Raw genomic sequence first — 21,881 nt, 5'->3', positions numbered from 1 at the left:
GCCTGGGAGGGATGATAGAAAGTGTAAAAAGAGGCAGAGATAGGACATGTTATATTATATAACATCCAAACATAGTATGCCTTTGAAACTTTGAAATAGAAAGAACACCCTTAAGTTACCCAGAAATGATCTTATACACATTATGTATCTGTACATGTGTGAGAAACCAACACTTGCAAGAAATTGGACTCAGATTAGAGCCTTACCTATGCCTGGTCCAAATTTCATAGAACTGCTTCAGCATAAAAAGTAGCCAAGCACAACAACATTATGCTTACCAAGTGATCATTGTATTCTACTTTTACAACATCTTTCTACCCATATGCATTTCATAACAAACGCTTTTCAAAGACCAACTCGATCGATCCAAAGCACCGTGTTCCTTTAATCTGGTAAATATAATTTAGTCTTGCTTATCTAGTTGTTGTGCTTATAAATAAAAGCAGCTCCATGAAACTGGGCCTTCATCTGTAGGTATCAATAGCTTGGAAAAGCCAGCTACAAGGACGTCATAGTATCCTGCCTCGACTCTCTATAATCCACATCTTCTTCTCAAGACCATGTCTAGATGTCTTAATAATACCCTCGCTGGATTGGATTTCTATAAATATCATTTTACTTAGAGCACAGGAAAGGAGAAAGGAAAACAAAAACAATGTTTTGCTTATAGATTCAATTCTAGCTCCTGGCAGTTACAGTTGTGGAAAGCGTAAAGTGTGGTTTGTTATGGCCAAGCTATGTAGTGGGCAGAGTGTGGGTTTGAATCCCCGCCTGCCCTTGAGTAAGACACTTAACTATACTTGCTCCTACTTTACCCAAGGGTACATTTAAATGGGTACTTGTGAGGGCAGAGATGGTTCTTGTGATTGATTTAGCTTGATGCATTATTACTTGTCAGAGCAGAATTTCGCAGAAGCTTTTCTCGCAGCAAGGTAAATCGATTCAATCCGGTAACATAATGTAGATGCGCAAGAATATTGAGGATATATTAATGCTTCTTGTTTGGCTTTCTGTAAATTCCCGATATGAGCAGGTTCTTACAAGACTTTTAAATTGAAACACTTATTACGCATTGTAAGTCATCTACACTTCTTAACAATGTAAACATACATGTACACTGCCTGTATAAAAATACTACATGTACCTTGTCAAATACGTACATTATGACTTGAGATTTTTCTGGATTGAGAAAAACTGCCATAACTGATGTAAAATGTTGTAAAGAAATACTATGGAGCACCAGTCACAATGTCATAAAATGCACATCGTTTTTGACTGGTAATCTGTCTGTGCTATCCGACCCTGTTGTTTTGAACTACTCTGTGCCACAGGGGTCGGTACTCGGCCCGCAGTGGTTTACGCTGTACACTTTACCGATTCGTGACATCATCCTCAAATTTAATCTGAATTACCATGTGTACGCAGACGACACTCAGCTATACATCACGTTTAAATCTTCTCAAGAAAACGCCAATGCATCTATTACAAGACTTGAGAAATGCATCCAAGAGATTCGACGTTGGACACAACAAAACTTCCTGAAGTTAAATGATGATAAGACAGAGTTCCTTTTATTTGGGTCACGTCAACAGTTAACTAAGGTTTCAGTGCCATACATCTCCATCGGTGATGCTCGGATAGCTCCCTCACTGAAAGCTCGGAACTTGGGGGTTATTTTTGATTCATTGATGACACTTCAGCCACACATCAACAATATTGTTCGTTTATCATCATATCACATCAGGAATATAGGTAAGATTCGCAAGTACTTGGACAAAAGTGCCACTGAAAAGGTCATTCACGCATTTGTTACTTCTCGTCTTGACAACGGCAATGCTCTTCTATACAGTCTTCCAAACAACCAGATTTCCCGACTTCAACGGCTCCAAAATACTGCTGCCCGCATTGTGACACTGTCTAGAAAATCCTGTTCTATGACCCCCATTCTGAAACAACTACACTGGCTCCCTATCTCTCAACGAATCATCTTCAAGCTGATGCTCATTGTCCACAAAGCTCTAAATGGCAAGGCTCCCCACGATATTTCTGAACTGCTTCAAGTTTACACTCCATCAAGGAATCTTCGATCAAGTTCCATGCTTCTCCTCATTGAACCCAAGTCTCGACACTCATGGAGTGACAGGTCTTTTTCTTCAGCCGCGCCACGCATCTGGAACTCTCTACCACTTAATCTTCGATCTTGTGTTTGTACCGCAAAATTCAAGTCTCTTCTCAAAACTTATCTTATGTCACAGGTTTTCAATGACTAATTTTGTTGTGTCTGTTTTTCTTTGTGTTATGTTTTGTTTTTGTTTTGTTTTTGGTTTTACTGCGCCTTGAACACCCAGCAGGGTGGATATGTGCGCACTACAAGTCTTATTATTATTATTATTATTAAGATGTGTGTGCTACAAATGTACATATGCTTCTGTGCTCACCAAGGTCTAATTTTATAAAGCCTGTAAGCACAAAAACGTGCTATGAACGGACAAATCTTGCTTAGCTGAAATAGGTTACCAGCTTAATACCAGTTTGCATTGCTAAGACTGGTATCTCACTAATTTCTTGGTAAGCAAAGAAATTTGCTAGGTAGAATTTTCTGCCTACCATCTTTATGAAATTGGGCCCTGAGTGAACCCCACATAAGCACAAAATGCAGCCAAGAACAAAACGACCATAGCACAATCGTCTGTGGCTGGTTTTCTGCTAATTGTTGCTTGGCAGAATTGTTTCAGGCATTTTCAGTTTCAGCAGCTTCATGAAGTTAAAGGAACACGTTGCCTTGGATCGGTCGAGTTGGTCTTTGAAAAGCGTTTGTAACCGTTTTTTATAAAATGCATATGGGTAGAAAGATGTTGTAAAAGTAGAATACAATGATCCACACAAACATGCCTCGAAATTGCGTGGTTTTCCTTTTACCTCGTCGACTAACACGTCGGCCATTTATGGGGGTCAAAATTCTGACTCCCATAAATGGCCGACCGTGTTAGTTCTCACAGTAGAAGGAAAACCACGCAATTTCGAGGCAAACTTGTGTGGATCATTGTATTCTACTTTTAAAACATCTTTCCAACCATATGCATTATATACAAAACGGTTACAAACGCTTTTGTTTTGACCAACTCGTCCGATCCAAGGCAACGTGTTCCTTTAAGCCATGCTTTGCGAAGTTGGTCCGTGTTACACAAGTCATTTTCATGGCTCAATTAAAAAAACAAATACATAAAGGGAGACAAATTTTTTAGCCAGAAAAACTCTTGATAAGCAAAATCTTCTTGAAACTGTTACTCCTCTAAATTGCAGCTTAGCGATTTGTCAAGCATTATTTTCTGCAAACATCACTAAGTAATGTTTTTGATGTAAGCTACCAAAGTGCGACAAGTACTAAGTGCTCTTCCGAGTACTGCAAATTAACAATTCCACAGGCACATTACTAGGGTGGTGTTCGAATCCACAACCCCACCCCATTCTAGAGCAGATACCTTAACTTGTGTTTTTCCATTATAACAAAATGTATCAAGTCTGCTGGCTGCGTTACTAGCACAGGCTTTCGCGGAACTATATTTCAATTCAGCATCATCAACTTGCACGTTGGATGCAGCAGTGATATATTTCTCTATACTTGTAGAATGACCATTGTACAATGCCACAGTCTGCCGCCCATCATGTTGAACATTTTCCTCCTGGCCACAGCATCAAAACTCCTCCTGCCTGCTCACCCACAAGTCCTGTCTTGACGATCCACAACATTAAAACTATTTTTTCTTATAAATCTTACCTTCAACTTGTGAGGAAAATACTTGTTTCCACTATGAATGCATCTCAATCAAAGATGCATTCCTGTATATACATGTTCTTCGGAGCACAGAGTGTTCGCGAGACGACATTCACTTGATACCCTTTCAAAAAAGTATAAAGTAGACGTAATTGGTGGATTGCCTCTTCATTTCCTCAGAATCATTATCACCGAAGAAAAAATCACTCATCCAAACACATTGTCACAACTCATAAGTGTTTAGTGGCGTAGCTCACACTTCTCGAGTTCAAAGCTATCATGACTTTGTCGTCACTAGTCCGTTCATGTGAGGGCTCTCGGTGGAATCGCTGCTGAGTGAACGTAACGCCTTCATTCCCGCCGCTCCGCTTGGACCAGAGCCTCCTAGCCCCTGGGCCTTCTGTCGTACCTCAAAGATCTCTTCTATTGCTTTCTTGAAGCACAAGAAATTGTAGTCAATCAGACCTGTGGAAGAAGAAGACACCCTGGTTAAGACTTTACTCCAGAGAGGTGATTGTTAACAATCATGAAAAAAAAGAATCTCTGTGCAGATGCATAGTTTTTGAGAAAGAGGTATCTTCTCACTCAAATAATAAAATACTTCAGCTGAAGCCTTTGGTTATGCATCTGAAAGCAAAGTAACGCGACAAGGGTGTTTTGTCTTTCATTATTCTCTTGCAAATTTGACGACCAATTGAGCCAAAACTATCACAGGTTTGTTATTTTATGCATATATGTTTGGATGCATTAAGTGAGAATACTGGTCTTTGACAAGTACCAAACGTGTCCAGTGCCTTTAAGTGTCAAGAACGGGACTTGAATCTACACTTGAATCCAGTGTACCCAACCACTTGGTCATCATCACTTAATTCTTGGTCACAGACAATAATCACTTAACTCTTGGTTTAAGACTCACCTTGCCTATCAAAGTTATCTTCTCTAAGGATGCAGACGAGAGCTAGATATCTATTGACTTCCTTGAGGTATAAGATTGTTGCATTGTTGAGTCTGATGATGGAGCTGGAGTCAGTGTCGTAAGCTACTTCACCATCGTCTGGTAACCTAGCATTGGAGAAAATCAAATCATTAAAAGGGCACATTGCCTTCAAATCTCTCAACAATTTGCTGTTTGGAATTGCTCCTTACCCATTTTTGTTTTAAATTTGTTTAAAGACAGTGGACACTATTGGTAAATGTCAAAGACTAGTCTTCACAGTTGGTGATCTCAACATATGCATAAAATAACAAACCTGTGAAAAAAACACCCTTGTCACACGAAGTTGTGTGCTTTCAGATGCTTGATTTTGAGACCTCAAATTCTAAACTTGAGGTCTCCAAATCAAATTCCTGGAAAATTACTTCTTTCTCAAAAACTACGTCACTTCAGAGGGAGCTGTTTCTCACAATGTTTTATACTATCAACCTCTCCCCATTACTCGTAATCAAGAAAGGTTTAATGATGATAATTATTTTGAGTAATTACCAATAGTGTCCACTGCCTTTAAATGCACTAAAACACCTACAGTGTGCCATTACTTGTGAGCAGTGATTTTCCTCCAGCCAACTACTTTGCACTGCTAGAGCAGATGTCTTACCACTAAACCACCGAGCTAGCCCAGTGGCTAGAGGCACTTTGAATCCTATATTTTAGCAGCAGGTACCGCAACAATTTAATAGATGTTATATCAATAGGAATATCATAAGTTATCTTCATTGTGAATGCTGCACCAATGGCTGCCTAAAACCCCACCAGTCGCACTAAGAGCAAGTTTGGGTGCACACATTTTAGTCGACCCATGATTGACCACTGACCAGCAGCGTACATGCACAGTGACGCACTCACTCAAACAACTCAACCATCAGTACCACCACAACAACACTCCATTGCCTTCCACCTTTTCGTTATAGTGTCACTGGTTCCCATCTCTGCTTCACACATGTTAGCCATGGAACAGGCTATTTGGACCAAGAAAGAAACCACAGTCCTGAGGCTGGTTCCAAATGGTCGAACACAGTAGTCAACCAATGGTCGACAAGCCTGGGATCGAGTGCAAAAGAGTCAACCTTTAGTTAACCATGGTGCACACTTGAACTTGCTTTTAGTGGTACAAGAAAACATCTGCTTACCCATATATACATGAGACATCAATGACGACATCAATCATATCACAGCATAGCTCATATGACTGCATATCAACTGGGGAACTGTCTGTAGCAATGTAGATCTTACTCACAACGTCAAACAGAAACGCCTTCTCGATCCCAGAGTTCTGAAAATAGAGAGCACAAAATGTTTACTGTAACTGTTGGACTCATGAGGGCGCTGATCATATTTTATAGGAACAAACCAAGGCTCAATTTCACTGAACAGCTCATGCAGAACGTATTGCTAAACAGAGTTCTGCTAAGAAAATATTAGCAAAATAGAAATGACAACAAAAAAAGCTGTTGGTTTGACTCTTTATAGGGCGCTGATAATATTTTAGAGAAACAAACCAAGACACAAATTCATAGAGCTGTTTAAGCAAAAGGTACTGCTTATCAGATTTCTGCTAAGCAAAAATAAGCCGGATACCAGTCACAAAGGAACATGTGAGGTAGTTTTAAGGATGGTGACCTTATTCTGATAAGCAGACATGTCTTGTAATTACCATTCCTTTTGTGATTAAGCAGTTCAATGAAATTGAGGCCTGAATATTAAAGGTCACTTGTCAAATCAGCATGTACCATCCATGACTGGTATCCTGCTCATTTTTGCATAGCAGAAAATTGTCAAGCAACATCTGTTTGCTTAATCTCCAATGGTAATAATGCTTTATGAAAATGAGTATTCACCTTCCAGAAGCCCAGTTCACAACTTCAAGGAATTGAGAGGTAGAGAAGCGATTTTCTTTGCGTCACAATTGGAAATGAGCGCATACCTGCTTTCGCAAGTATGAATTGGGCTTTAAGGGGAATGCTGATAGATGAAAGAACACAGCGAGCAAATTAAATGAGGTTTAACTTAACCCAAGTTACTCCCAACATGCAAAGTTTGCAAATCCTACACATCAAGAAAACATGTAAAGTGGAAGTTTTGTTTATTATCTTACCGATATTAAGATGTTGAGGAGATTCTCCAGCGTGGGCAGCTGTGGAATGAGTTTCTGGACAACTTTACTGAAAGCTTCGAAGATGGAGTGATCATAAATACTCGTCAGGTAGAAACTAATATCACAAAGAAAAGAAATGTCATGATTAATCTTTTTAAAATCTTGCATTTATTGTCATTTCAGCCTAGCCATTGAAACTAGCTGGGTGTACATTGTCTGAAAAATCACTGTGGTCTAGTAAACACCACTTCTCATCTTGCCCTGTGAGCAACACATAACTGTTAGAAAAAAGTAAATGTGGACTGTAGATTGTCAAAAACCTTTTAATATTTTTGAGCGAGTGCATGTTATTTCATTTGACCAATTAACTGGTTTTATCACTCCCAATGGGAAAGATAAAGTTATGACAATACATTCAGGGTTTGCCCATAACTTTTTCAGTGACTAGCAAGCAGGATGCTTCAGCAGGTTTACTAGCCCAGTGAGCTACTTTACTGAAGTTTAAAAGTTCAAGGACTATCTTCAATACCTGAGATGTATGCAGTCTAGTCCAGCATCAGCAAGATCATCATTCGCTCTCTGATGGATGTCTCTTTGAGTCTCAATCTTATGATCGTCTGATAAGCCGTCTACTTTATGTATAAAGACTTCAAACTTGATGCTAGGGTTGACCTTATGCGCTCTGGTGACTGTCATATGAAGCTTGGCAAGAGCATCCATGTAATCATCCTACGAGGGAAAGAGTTACAGTGGATTGAGACAAATGAAGTTTCTACAGAAAACATATATATATGGTCAACGTGGCAGGTGTCGAAATTGCCACTAGGCCAGCTAGCCCGTGACCACCAGATTTACAGCTGGGCTACTCATTTTTTCCATGACAAATAATGCAAAAATCAATATCACACACAAAAAAGAACTGTGCTGATGGCATTGTAAAATTAAATACTTTTGGTGACCAATTGAAAATACTCTTAATTTCTACCCGACGTTTTTCAGTGGTTAGACTGCAGGACTTGCAATTTCAAGGTTTTGGGATCAAATCTGGTCAAGCTAACTGCCGATTTCACAATGACTGAATTTAGTTACTGAATCAAAATTCTTTGAACGTTCATCATAGATGTTCAACCAATGTTTGTATGAGAAAGATAGGCTGTTGTAATGGCAAGACACGAATGTAAAGAAGATTTGTACAAACCTGAGCATCAATTACAAAGACCAGGGCACCGCATCCGCCGAATATTGTCTCCGAGTCAAATGTTGGGTCAAAGAAGTCAATCTGACCCGGAAAGTCCCAAATTTGGAATTGCACAAATGAGCTATTGTTGACATCTGTATTGGAATAAATGTTTAAACAAAGATGAAATTAGTGCATGATGAAAAGTGAATGATTGAAAGATGTAGAGGTAGTCAGGAACAGGACTCAATTTGAAACAGAACCCAAGGAAGGAAAATAAAAGTTGAGGAAAACATCCATTAATTTATTGAGGACAACAGTAACCATGAGGCCAATAATAAGTCACATTAACAGCAGTGAAGTAGATTAACTTCAGGAAATACTAGTCCCGGCGCTTTCTACCCCCACCTTCCCCCTCATAGTAGCAGGACAGTTCTTTTCAGTCACCCAAAACATTAACACTGTCTGCGACTTATTTGTAAGCTCTACGAATCCTGTGTAATACCTTTTTAAAAGGTTCAAAAAGTGAATTGATATCTTACCATCTTTGATTATTTTATTTGTGCTCTCTAAGAAGAGCGTTTCATTTGGTGACATCTTGTGAAATACAACCTTCTGTATTGATGACTTGCCACTCCTAGGGAAAACAAAGAAATGTCATAAAAGACAATCAGTTAATTATTTATTTAACATTTAGCTTAATTACCATAAAATTTGACTTGTTTTTCTGAGATCCGGTACTGTTTTTTTTTTTAGCATTAATGTTAAGCCTTGAATTTCATCTTTGGGTGCTTTGAGAGGCCATTTTCATTTTGTAATTAGGAACCTTTGAAGGGGCACCAAGGCAAAGACCCTGTAGTGTTGAGTTCTAAAGAGATAGCACGTTAGTGAAATTTAAAGGAACGTTACAGAATTGGTAAGAAAACAAAATCGTGAAGATCACAGATTTACATAAAACTTACACTGTCTATTGATGATGATAGCTGAAAACATCCCTTGAAATATTTCTGCCTGAAATGTCATATTTGATGAGAAATAAATAATCTAACTGTGCGTTTGGCGTTTATCGCTCAGTGAGCGTTTTATTCATTTTTATTTTGGTATCGATGCAATGCAATAAGTGTAATCGTTTTTTACTATTTTCACGTGACCCAGATGACCGATCAATCTCAAATTACTACAGGTTTGTTAGTTTATGTTTAAGGTGGATTACATAAAGTGCTTACACTGCCAGCAACTGTTTTGCTAGCAAAACCAATTCTGTAATGTTCCTTTAACATGTTTGTTTGAGATCCGGGTTCCTTGGTTTTCGATTTTAGCATTAGTGTGGAGTTGGATGAGATAGCAGCTTTACGATACCTCCTTAGTCCCATGAGCAAGATTCTTGGCTTGGTATCTGATGCAGAAGCTCCCACATCAGCATTATGATCATCTGGTCCATAACCAAAGTCCTTAGGAAATGAACCAACCAGGGCGCTGTAAGCGCCGGAGAACTCGTCGTCTTCAAAAGACTGAAAAATATAAATCGGAACTTATAAAACTGAGTGTTGATCAGTGCCCAGCAGATCTTGTTTACCTTTTGAAAAAGTATGCATTTTCAACACATATAAACAAGAATCAAGATGTCTGGCAACCCAAAAGGGTAGGAAATAAAAAAAAAACTAAAAAATTCAGCAATTTTGTAAAGGGCGTCCACTCTCAATATGTACATGTATGTTAACACAAAGTAAAAACTCCCACACGATATCGACTTCCTTGCACCTGAAAAAAAACTTGGAGCAGGCGATTGCGCACATTAACACACTCCATCCTCTGTTATCATCATAGATTTGTTGCTATGTAATTAAAATGCCTAAAAAATATTTTAAAAATAAATTTTAATACTATCCGTCTTTTGATAATATAGGTCTGCCTTAGTTTTAAAACTTAACAAAGTTAATCCGATAATAATGGGATGAAGCTCACCTAAACTCAAGTCAAGAATCACGCCAGGTTAAATGCACAATTTCAGTTTCACTTTTTCAGACACTTTCATCAACAAAATTTTAATCAGTCCATATCCAACAGTTTTTACTTGCACTTGTTTACACTAAAAATTTCCGCACTCGACAGCATGTCCTGCTTATTTTTCTTGGACGCATGCGCAAACACGCAGTGCATTTATCCTCACATATGCGAGGCTGCACTTCACAGGAAGGAAGGAAGGAAGACAGTTTGTTTTAATAAGAAAGTGGAAAGTAAAACTAACTTCATGTTATTCTCCAATCGATAAATGTCCTAAAATCAAAGGTAATAGAATACTGGTGTCTATTCCGGCTGCAAATGTTGAAATGCGCATCATTGCAAAGTGTATTCACTTGACAGTATGAGTATGACACTTTGTTTGTACATAGAGGAAGGACAGTTAAACTGATGTCCTTCCTCTATATGGTTTGTACGTGCCGAAATGGCGAATCAGCTGGTAGTGCTATTGGTGGTACGTCCGTACGGATGACATGACTGCCTCACAAAATATCCGTGTCGCCAGAAAGTGTGTTTGTCTACAATCTATTCCTTCAATTTGGTTGCAAATACACTATTATGTTAACTAAAATACACTTCATTATTGAGTACAAACTGACAAAAATACACGGAAATACAAGTGGTATTTTTTGACAATTATCTTACCATTTTGTACTTGCATGCTTGCTGTCCAAAAAATGATGTTAGTGTCATGTGATTGCCGGCTACTAGATATTTCTTATTCATAAAGTTTTATTTTATACAAACATTATTTTTTCTTTCAAAATGGTACATTTAAAATAATAAATTTGCAAAATTTGGTTTATAAATTATATTTAATGTAATAATTGTTTAATAATGATACATATCAAGCAGTAAAAAATAAATGTTTGTGATAGAAAAGTTGTTTGACCCTCATGCATATTGAACTTTAAAAATGAATATTCAGTTTATTCAACTTTTATTTCAAAACAAGTCGAGTCGTTAGTTTAGTTGCATGGACTAAGTAGCGATGCTATGGTGTGCGAAATAATAGCTGCAGTGAACTAGGTAAAGTTTATGTTTATATTTTTTTAGTCTGATGCACGAACTAGACAAAGCTTTAAAAGATACGGATAATGTGTCCATGACTAGACATGGTGCGGCTAACTAGCTATTGAGGGCGGGGTCAGAGGTTGACGCATTAAAACCAGATTTGAAGAATCGATTGCTTTGAGAATAATGGGGTCACAATTGTGTCAAATATCTTCACCAAATCGCTCTTGTTGCTGCGAGGAATCTGTGCAATTTCAAGTGGAGGATTGTTTGGAGTGAAAAGATGGCTCATAAGCCAACAGCTGGGAAACGGTTGAGTGACGTGACGGACCAAAGTACCAAAGTACAGGTGTCTTCCAGTTCGAAAAAAAAGAGTGGAGGTCGGAAAACGCTTGGTATGTATTTTGTGCACACAGCACAGTGACAGTTGAGTGAGAGTGTGTAAACTGTAACATGAATTTGATTGTCATGATTGTAGTACTCGTGTGTATTCATCATGTTCATGGTATGCTTACGTCGTCTCGGGGTCATAGTCGTACCTCAATACGGTGCTTTCAGTTTCATAGGTGCATAGTCATTATGCTAAATACAATAAATCACTGTGAGTGTTTTTCATCACATCTTTAGATTTGAATTTGATTTTGAATAGACATGATTCTAAAACATGATAGATGACTACCATTACCAATACTAGTAATAGTATGTAACTATAAGTATTGATTACAGTAGTAAATAGTAACAAGTACTTGCTTGGGCAGTTTCTTCAATCAATATATCAATGTCACATTGTGTAACAATTTTATCTTTGAACATTCCTACAGTCCTACACTATCATAGACAAGTCAGTCATGTCCATGTTAATTTGTCATGTGCGCACCACCGAGATCCCCAAAATTTTTGTTTTAATTCTGTTGAATGCCCAACTGGAGGTTTTTAAAAAAATGTTTTACATTTGTGTTGGGATGAGCTTTTGCGCATGCTTTGTCGTCTTGTGCTGTGAATATATTTTTGTTTCAGTACTTTCACAAGGTTTTGAACTTTTGTGGCTGAAACTTACCCTAAATGTTTAGAAGATCCTTGGAACCCATGAATCCCCCCCCCCCGGTACATTCTTACACTATGTAAAGACAAGAGCAGCTATTGACAAGAGCAGCTTTTCAAAATTCCCGCTATTAGCTTCACGCTGAATCAGAGGAGAGACCAATCATGTCAATAGGGGTTACGGCAACAATGGAAATGGGCACTTTTCACCTGTAAGCACATACCGCAACAACAATACTCATCCGATTTTTACAAACAAGGTGTCAAAATCACCGTAATTAAGTTGTCCTTCTCCTGGTATTTTCATTTTTAGAATACGAGTAACAATTTCTAAAATTATAGGTGCTGTTACAACAGCTGCGTTACTTTTTTTGCTGTCTTTAGTATAGGCAGTGACTCTTTGATATCTAATTTACACGTTCTTTACACGTTCATTTATAAGTGATTTCTAATAAAAACACTTTTAAAATTGTAAAGATTTATACACAAAACAAACTAACCCAACACTAAATAAAATAACAATTTATTTTTATCTGATTTAACTGCCAAAAACGACAACAGGGAATATTCGTATAGCATGATGGTCATGATCATCAATACACATGTATATATATGAAACATTACTTTATATTAGAAATAGAAACACGTCTGATAGTACAATAATGTAGCAAATATTTATGTAAATGTAAAACAAATTGGAATATATTTTGGATAAATTGAAATTATTTTAGATTTCTTTTTTTTAAATACATCAAAAACATTCAAAATACGATGATGAAATCACATGGATCACATGGGTACTGTAATTTTCAAATACCAATACCTGCACTTAATTTCATTCAACATTCAAAATAACAAACCTGTGCAATTTTAAGCTCAATCACTCATTCAGAGTCACAAGTAGTGCTGGGCGAATAGTGAATTTTTGTTATTCGGATTCAGCTGGCCAACTATCCGAAATTAACCGGATATTCAAATAGTTTTTTCGCCGCTAGAGGGCGCTATTAAAAAAATAAAAATAATTTTTTTCTTTTTGCCGTTAGAGGGGGCGGCTCGTTTGTGAATGAGCTCTTATGGGCGGATTGATATTAGTTTTAGTCAGTGTCACTCGGTTCATTCATGAAAATGACCGGATCTAATTATAAAGATGGCGACTTGCTTTTTCTTGTGATCGTGTTTGACTCTACGTGAAGGAAAACTTTTGTAATCTTTGAACAAATTACGTCAGAAATGTCATTGTTTTGACTCTTCTTCACGGAGGTGAGCATAGTTAAATACTTTAATTTATGCTGTTTTATGCTGTCTTAGTAGAAGTTTCATAAGGATTCAGACAAAACATTCCTATCAGTTGTTGCCCGACGTCCGCGGATATTCGGATATTACAGAATATCCGGTTACTTGGTTGTAATTACAGAACTATCCGGTTTATAAATAGCTATTCGCGCCTTATGCGGATATCCGGTTAAGAAAAAAAAGGCATTCGCGGTTACGGATAGGAAAACCTATTCGCCATTAACCGGATATTCGAATAATTCGCCCAGGCCTAGTCACAAGAAAACTGTTAAACCCTCCCTGTCACCCGATGTGTTTTCACAGTTCCGGGGCTCGAAGTTTGGGCCACAGGCCAGTGATTCTACATGTAGCATTGGGCCAGTAAACTTGCATTAAAAACCTTCAGAACAGAACTGTACACATCCTTATTGTGTAATATCGTTCAGTTCTGTTGATGATTCAAAGTGTAGTACAAATGAGAGAAATCTTCAACAAGTGCTTCTTTTAAATAAAAACAGTTTACAAAGTTGTAAACTGTTATAGATTCGAGTGAGAAATATAAAAATTAGGTTTTTATTCTTCTCATTTCAATTCTTGTCCTGCTAAAAGAATTCTGGTTCGGTAATAATTTTGAGCTAATGTACTAAGCCCTGTGGTGTTGTAGATTTCACCCCAAAATTGAACCCTGTTTCTTCAAACATGAGGTTTTGGACTTGTACGATCAACCAGAGATCAACAGAGATAACTGTTTGACTCATTTCTCAAATTAAACCACTCAGTGCAATTCAAGTGAAATATTAAAGGGAATTTTTCTCACCATGAAACATCTAGGCCTATCTGATGAATGTATAAGGGGCCTTCAGAGTTTTAAATGTAAAAAAAAAAATCATCAAAATTGAGGGTGGGTGGGTCAAAAGTAAACTTACAATTCAGTTTTTAGATGTGGGAGGAAAACTCCAAACTTGGGGAAACCATTGGACAAAGATACATCAAACCCCTGAAAAATAAGACAAAATACCCAGTTGTGGGCTGCCAAGATCGTCCAGGAAGAACTGTTGAAAACTACTGATGTTGGAGACCTTTGATCTAAAAAAACACCTGGTTCATTTTAGCCATTACTTTGTTCTTTACAGTATAGATTATAATATAAAGCCAATCAATATTTTAAAATCGAAACTTGGGGTGGGTTAGACTTGACTCAAGTCCCTTGATCGTGTGAGGTCCGAAACACAACGCGCCAGCAGTCAAGTCACATAAGACAAGTGCGCCCCCATCGTCAAAAAGCAGAACAGGTTGGGGCCCGGAAAACAATTATTTTCTGTGACGCTGGCACGGGATTGGGACTTGAGTCAAGTCTAGGGGTGGGTGGGTGAGTCAAAACAATTTCAAAAATAAACCTGGATTTTTTAACATTGATTATTGAATTGAAAGAAGGTTTAATATTAAGGTTTAAAGGCACTGGACACTATTGGTAATTACTCAAAATAATGTTAGCATAAAAACTTACTTGGTAACAAGCAACGGAGAGCTGTTGATAGTATAAAACATTGTGAGAAAAGGCTCCCTCTGAAGTAACGCAGTTTTCGAGAAAGAAGTAATTTTCCATTAAAATATTTGACTCTGATTTCAAGACCTCAGAATTAGATTTTGAGGTCCCGAAATCAAGCATCTGAGTTCTGAAAGCACACAACTTCGTGTGACAAGTGTGTTTTTTCTTCCATTATTATCTCGCAACTTCGACAACCAACTGAGTTCAAATTTTCACAGGTTTGTTATTTTGTGCATGTTCAATTTGTTGAGATACACCAAGTGAGAAGACTGGCCAGTGTCTTTAATAACACATTGTGTAGGCAATTTATCTTATGATGTCATCTCACCTCACTTTCCCTTAAAATATTTAGCACAGTACAATTCTTGCCTTGAATTCTCGCTGCATACAAAATGAGCTGTACAATCAATCACATTGAGCTAATTAATTCTATTTGCTCTTTACTACTGTAGCTTGCCTTGGGTAATTTGAGTCATCAAACGTGAAACTGCATGGTCTGCTGAGTGTTGATTGTGTTTTGAGAATAGGATGAAAACAAGCTTGCTAAAAATTTATGGGTTTGATGTTCTTGATTAAAATATAAACCACAAGGGAAACTTAACAATACATTAGTTTTGGGTTGAACGAGAGATATTGCCAACAAATCCGGAGAGTAGGCCTATGTCTACACAAGAAGAATACATGTATTGTAATCCCTTATTAGAAATTTACAATCTGAGAAACGTTGATCTCAGATTCAAATTTGGGGGCATAAAAACTTATTTATATTTTACATTTTTTTTGATAACCAAATTACTTCGAAGTGCTTTTAAATACATACTATTGAAAGCTGCTGTACTTCTAAACCAAGAAAGTTGTTATTGGCATTAAATTAAATAGTGATTACCAGGTGTAGGCCTACCTTCCCTTAAAAAAAGACAAATTAACTATTACATGGAGAGCCGGGCCCAATTTCATAGAGCTGCTTAAGCACAAATTTTTGCTTAAGCAAAAAAATCCTTGCTTAGTAAAATCAGATTACCGGCCAAGACTCCACTCAATTGTTATGCTATTAGTGAACAACAGCTAAATACCAGTCACAAGCAATGGCATGAAATTTTAGCCAGTAACATATGTAAAATAAGCGAGCTATTTTCGTTTGAAATTGGCCCCTGGACTTGAACCTGGTCACTGTTTTCTACCATTGCTGGTCTGCAAATGTGCTCACATACGTGTAGGTATCATGCACAGTATGCATACAGACAAAGATGCCTATTGATGCAGACAAAAAAAGAATGATGGATGCAATAAGTGGAAAAGTGATTACAAAGTAATGATGCTCATCGAAGCTGGCCTTGATTCATACTAACATACCAGCTTTGTACTAAAATATGGATGAACAACTTTAAAGGCTGAAATCTGAGAAAAGGTTTGGATATTATTTACAGTCAACTCCAGTGTGTTAGAGTCTGAGCTGAGATAAATCCCTAGTCCGATCTGACGAAATAATACGGGCTACTTTTATGTAATGTACCTGGTGGCTGTGAACTCATACAGCAGACCTCAATGAGATTGATACCTCTAGGCAGTCGAGTTGGAATATATTTCTATTTCAGTTATTGATGCTGTGCGATGTAGCGTAGTCAGTAGTGGCCTGATTACGTGTAGCTGTAGATCTTCAGATTGACTGATATTATGCTGTGCGATATACAAAACAAATAATCAATATGATTGGATTGCTTTGGTTATTTTATTGTTGATCAATAAAGTTTTCTGAATAAAAAATTTTTTGGGGGAGGTTGAACAAAGAATTGACTAGAGTGGGATTCGAACCAAGGACCTCTGGATTAACGTGCCGGCGCTCTACCAACTGAGCTATCTAGCCCTATATAGGAACACCGCCAATATAGGGCTAGATAGCTCAGTTGGTAGAGCGCCGGCACGTTGTTTCGGAGGTCACTGGTTCGAATCCCACTCTAGTCAATTCTTTTTTCAACCCCAAAAATCATTTCAAAATTTACCCAGTCAGTTTCCCTTGTGGTTTATATTGAATAAAAATAACATAATTATTGTGTGCTTTCATGGGATTCCATCCTAATCCAAATATTATTTTGGTGAATGTACAATTAATATACTTTTTCGAACAATTGAGACAAAACTGAAGGAATGAGCTGACCCGAGCCACTAGAGTAGTTTGTTACCTACAAGCAAACATCATTTTGTGATTGGTCGATCCATAGCAACAAGAGTGGGATGGGGAAACCTTAAATAGGGCCAGTCCAATAGGCCTACAGTTATAGCTACATATTCTCATTAAGCTACTTGTTGTATGTAGTCTATCTCCGCACTTTATCAATAAAAAAATTGTTTTTGTAGAAACAACCACTTCATCAGATACAATGTCGAGCAAGCTTTATGTCCAGTCCAGCACAGTCTAAACAATTAATTTCTGGAAAATTATAGTGAATTGAAAAGTTTAGGAAAATGTATGTCGATTCAAAAATAAAACAGGATTTACAAAATGTATTGTAGGGATCAGTAAGCACGAGCAAACTTCATACAGGTACATACTACAAAACCAAAACAAACACTACATGTATTTAACCAGGGTAAAAACTTTGATTAATTTGGTAAAACATTATTTTTGAGCCAATTTCACTATTTTTAAAGTATTTTTTTCAGTTGAAAATAGCTCTTGAGCCGCTGAATATTTTTAGTAACAAATTATATTTTATTACAATTCATACAATTAGCTACAAAATAATGCCTCATTTGTCACAATTGCGCCATTTTGAAATTTTGGCATTGAGGTTTACATTTCCATGGAACTGCCCAGTTGGTGAATGCATGTATCCTATCAGATGTTGAACAGCAGGGTTGTTATACAACTCCTTGCTGTTATGAATTGTTTAAATACACCCTTGTGGAGAGTAGGCCTACTGTGCAATTTGTAATGTGTGTTTACATACCAGCTGTTACCATTTTCTCACGCAACGTGTGACGCAGAATTGCAGCAATCTTCCTTACGAAACTGAATCAACTGATTTAAAGTGTTGAACAGGCCTGATGCTTAGGGTTTTTTTTGAAGCATCTTTCCTTGGTAGAGAGCACCTTTAAAGGCAGTGGACACTATTGGTAATTACTCAAAATAATTGTTAGCATAAAACCTTTCTTGGTGAAAGTAATGGGGAGAGGTTGATGGTATAAAACATTGTGAGAAACGGCTCCCTCTGAAGTGCCATAGTTTTAAAGAAAGAAGTAATTTTCCATGAATTTGATATTTATTCAAACCTCAAATTTAGAACTTGAGATCTAAAAATCAACCATCTAAACGCACACAACTTTGTGCGACAAGGGTGTTTTTTTCTTTCACTATTGTCTCGCAAGTTCGATGACCGATTGAGCTCAAATTTTCACAGGTTTGTTATTTTATGCATTATGTTGAGATACACCAACTGTGAAGGCTAGTCTTTGACAATTACCAATAGTGTCCACTGCCTTTAAGGAGCATGCTACATATATATCACTGACTCGAATGATCTCCTCATCCAACATTTTGAGCCAGCATTTGTTTGTATTACATGTATTAGAACTCTCAGTTATTATCAATGCCATAAGAGGCTTTTGCATTTGGCGCTTTGTCTACGTCTTTATTAGGCCTGGGCGAATTATTCGAATATCCGGTTAATGGCGAATAGGTTTTCCTATCCGTAACCGCGAATGCCTTTTTTTTCTTAACCGGATATCCGCATAGGGCGCGAATAGCTATTTATAAACCGGATAGTTCTGTAATTACAACCAAGTAACCGGATATTCTTTAATATCCGAATATCCGCGGACGTCGGGCGACAACTGACATGAATGTTTTGTCTGAATCCTAATGAAACTTCTATTAAGACAGCATAAATTAAGTATTTAACTATGCTCACCTCCGTGAAGAGTCAAAACAATGACATTTCTGACGTAATTTGTTCAAAGATTACAAAAGTTTTCCTTCACGTAGAGTCATCCACGATCAAAAGAAAAAGCAAATCGCCATCTTTAAATTAGATCCGGTCATTTTTATGAATGAACCGAGTGACACTGTATAAACTAATATCAATCCGCCCAGAAGATCTCATTCACAAACGAACAGCGCCCTCTAGCGACAAAAAAAAAAAATTAATATTTTTTTTTTTTTTTTATAGCGCCCTCTAGCGGCGAAAAAAAACTATTCGAATATCCGGTTAATTTCGGATAGTTGGCCAGCGGTATCCGAATAACAAAATTTCACTATTCGCCCAGCACTAGTCTTTATTATTATTAATATTATTTATAAGCTCACTGTGCACATTGCCGCAAAGCCAAATTAAAAACTTCAATATCATCCTGACATATTCTGTATGTTGAAACTAAATTGAATTGAGTTGGTGGAGCAGTCAGTAAGTCCATGGTCCCTGTCGGCTCATTGGCCTGATTCTTCCCACACCCAGCGGCAGCTGGTGGTGTGTACACTGTTTATGTATGCAGTGGGGAAGGTTGGCGATGTTTGTTTACTACGGAAATGATCGATTTATAATCAAATTATGATACTTGGCGTCCTGGGTAAAACCATGGTAAACCTAACAACTGTTGTGTAGTATATGTAGGCTATGTACACACAATGTACGCAATAAAAGATGCATTGGGTGTACATTAATGTAGGGCCATCACTGGAATTAAATTTAATCAGACAGTGCAGCACAAATGTAGTCAGCTACTTGTTTCCTCCGACGGTGTATTATGGTAGTACAATTGCCATTTATCACCATTTCGCTTTTAAATATTGTACAGTGCAAGACATGGTATCTCGGGGAGTACTTGGTTTGTGTGCAGGATACAATTTGACAATTTAAAACTTGTGCATAATGTAAATTGTGATGTAAAGTTCAGCACACAGGGCTCAATACTCCTGGTTGAATCCAAGTAACAGATTGTGAACTGTATTGGTCAAGAACCAGGTGATGTGCTACAAAGACCAGGGGTCGAAATTGCCACTAGCCCGCTAGCCCGGGACTACCAGATTTACAGCCGGGCTACTGATTTTTCCAGTTTGATAGCCCGACGGGCTAGTGGAAAAACAATGCAAAAAATCATCATTACAAACAACAAAGAACTGTGCTATGGTGTATTGTAAAGTTTAAGCCGTGACTCGAGACATAATGTGTCTTTCGGGCTACCAAAATCTCATCAGGGCTACTAAAAATCATTGGTTACTAGCCCTGCTGACTACCATGAAAATACACTTAATTTCGACCCCTGAAGACGCATTACAGCTCAGGGGAACAAAAGTAATGTACCCTACAGGGTATATTGTCTTGATGGTAATAATAATAATAAGACATTTGTAAAGCGCCTAATGCAAAAAGCCTTTAAGCGCATAAAGAGAAACAACAACATAAACAATGAGGGAAAGATACAAGATACAAATAAGCAGCTTTAAACAAATGAGTTTTCAACAGGGACTTAAAACATTGTAAAGAATTAGCGTGGTGAATATGCACAGGAAGACTATTCCAAAGAAACGGTGTGGCGTAAGAAAAAGATCTGTGGCCATAAAAAATGAGCCAACCATTAGTTCTTTCCACAGCCATTAGAAAAAGGTCCGAGTATTACTAAAGGCCTACTACATTGTAGGTTACACGTTATTCTTTCCTCCATGTGTGGAATTAAATGGTAAACCAAGTAAAGTCTTTTTGGAGTAGTTACCAAAGGTATAGCCTGCCTTTAAAGGAACACGTTGCCTTGGATCGGTCGAGTTGGTCTTTGAGAAGCGTTTGTTATAAAATGTATATAGGTAGAAAGATGCTGTAAAAGTAGAATACAATGATCCACACAAGCATGCCTCGAAATTGCGCGGTTTTCCTTTTACCTCGTCGACTAACACAGTCGGCCATTTATGGGAGTAAAATTTTTGACTCCCATAAATGGCCGACCGTGTTAGTTCGCACAGTAAAAGGAAAACCACGCAATTTCGAGGCAATTTTGTGTGGATCATTGTATTCTACTTTTAAGACATCTTTCCAACCATATGCATTTTATAACAAACGGTTACAAACGCTTTTTTATAGACCAACTCGTCCTTTAAGACTAAGAATAACTTAATTAAGCTGTCAACCTTTAACAGATCCTGTTCACAACAACACAAAGCTGCTGTTCTCATCAAAAAACTACTCTCCTGTTATCTGCCACCTCCGTCTAGTGAAAACTCTTTTATGGAGTATTTTGAAGGAAAACCATCCAAGAACCAAGATACATACATTAAGTACTGTAGAGCAATTCTTATACTACAGTAAAGGTGAAACTGACTGAGGACAATTGGTGATGACCTTCAAGTCCTGTGGGATCTGGGGTGGATTTCACAAAGGTAGTCCTAACTTAGTCCTAACTTAGGACTAGTCCTAGGCAATGCTAAGAGATAGGACTGGTCCTAAGTTAGAATGAGTTACTGGTCCTAACTTAGGACTGGTCCTATCTCTTAGCATTGCCTAGGACTAGTCCTAAGTTAGGACTACCTTTGTGAAATCCACCCCTGGTCAGTCTTGTCATGCAAATTGTACAACTAGACAAACAAACCCCACTACCTGAGAAGGACTATACATCGAGAGCAAGGTTTCATGAGAAGTTGCTCAATTCAAATGCTACCATCAATTATATGCCTGTACCCATACAGGTGTATTTAATGTCACAACAAAATGTTGTATATATGTACAGCATAAGTACATATTTATTTTCCTGGGCTAGTGTGCTTCAGTAACTTGTTATAAACTGTTTTGTACCTCACATGTTGTGATGAATGAGTAAATTGGCATGAATTGTAAATCTTTCTATAGTGCTATCAAATCTTGCTGTAGCCAGTTTTCATTCTGAAATATTTACCTGTACATGTATCATGATGGACAGGAATGTACACAGCTTCCCTTTTGTGGTGCTTCTTAAAAG

General features: G+C 37.6%; 2 protein-coding genes across 4 annotated transcripts in view; one reads left to right on the top strand and one right to left on the bottom strand.

Moving 5' to 3' along the window:
- Positions 1 to 3,064: 3,064 nt before the first annotated feature.
- The window catches only part of LOC139949473 (ras-related GTP-binding protein C-like), a 53,964-nt gene continuing 35,147 nt past the window's right edge, over positions 3,065 to 21,881 (bottom strand). The window contains exons 1-9 of one of the 2 annotated variants that reach the window (XM_071947825.1): positions 10,712 to 10,747; positions 9,404 to 9,555; positions 8,587 to 8,681; positions 8,066 to 8,199; positions 7,397 to 7,596; positions 6,868 to 6,982; positions 5,903 to 6,045; positions 4,692 to 4,837; positions 3,065 to 4,240 (exon numbers count right to left, since the gene is read on the bottom strand). In XM_071947825.1, coding sequence (XP_071803926.1) covers positions 4,053 to 4,240; positions 4,692 to 4,837; positions 5,903 to 6,045; positions 6,868 to 6,982; positions 7,397 to 7,596; positions 8,066 to 8,199; positions 8,587 to 8,681; positions 9,404 to 9,555; positions 10,712 to 10,714 — 1,176 coding nt within the window. In that variant the 5' untranslated portion in view covers positions 10,715 to 10,747 and the 3' untranslated portion in view covers positions 3,065 to 4,052. Of the gene's footprint in view, positions 4,241 to 4,691; positions 4,838 to 5,902; positions 6,046 to 6,867; positions 6,983 to 7,396; positions 7,597 to 8,065; positions 8,200 to 8,586; positions 8,682 to 9,403; positions 9,556 to 10,711; positions 10,748 to 21,881 lie in introns of those variants that run through there. The other variant, XM_071947826.1, reaches the window with a different exon arrangement.
- The window catches only part of LOC139949472 (transmembrane and coiled-coil domains protein 2-like), an 80,650-nt gene continuing 69,989 nt past the window's right edge, over positions 11,221 to 21,881 (top strand). For both annotated transcript variants that reach the window (XM_071947824.1, XM_071947823.1), the window contains exon 1: positions 11,221 to 11,475. In XM_071947824.1, the coding sequence (XP_071803925.1) occupies positions 11,364 to 11,475 (112 nt within the window). In that variant the 5' untranslated portion in view covers positions 11,221 to 11,363. The remainder of the gene's footprint in view (positions 11,476 to 21,881) is intronic.

Source organism: Asterias amurensis, chromosome 17 (assembly GCF_032118995.1).
Source record: "Asterias amurensis chromosome 17, ASM3211899v1".
Classification (NCBI taxonomy): Eukaryota; Metazoa; Echinodermata; class Asteroidea; order Forcipulatida; family Asteriidae; genus Asterias; species Asterias amurensis.
This window is presented reverse-complemented; position numbering and strand designations above follow the sequence as displayed.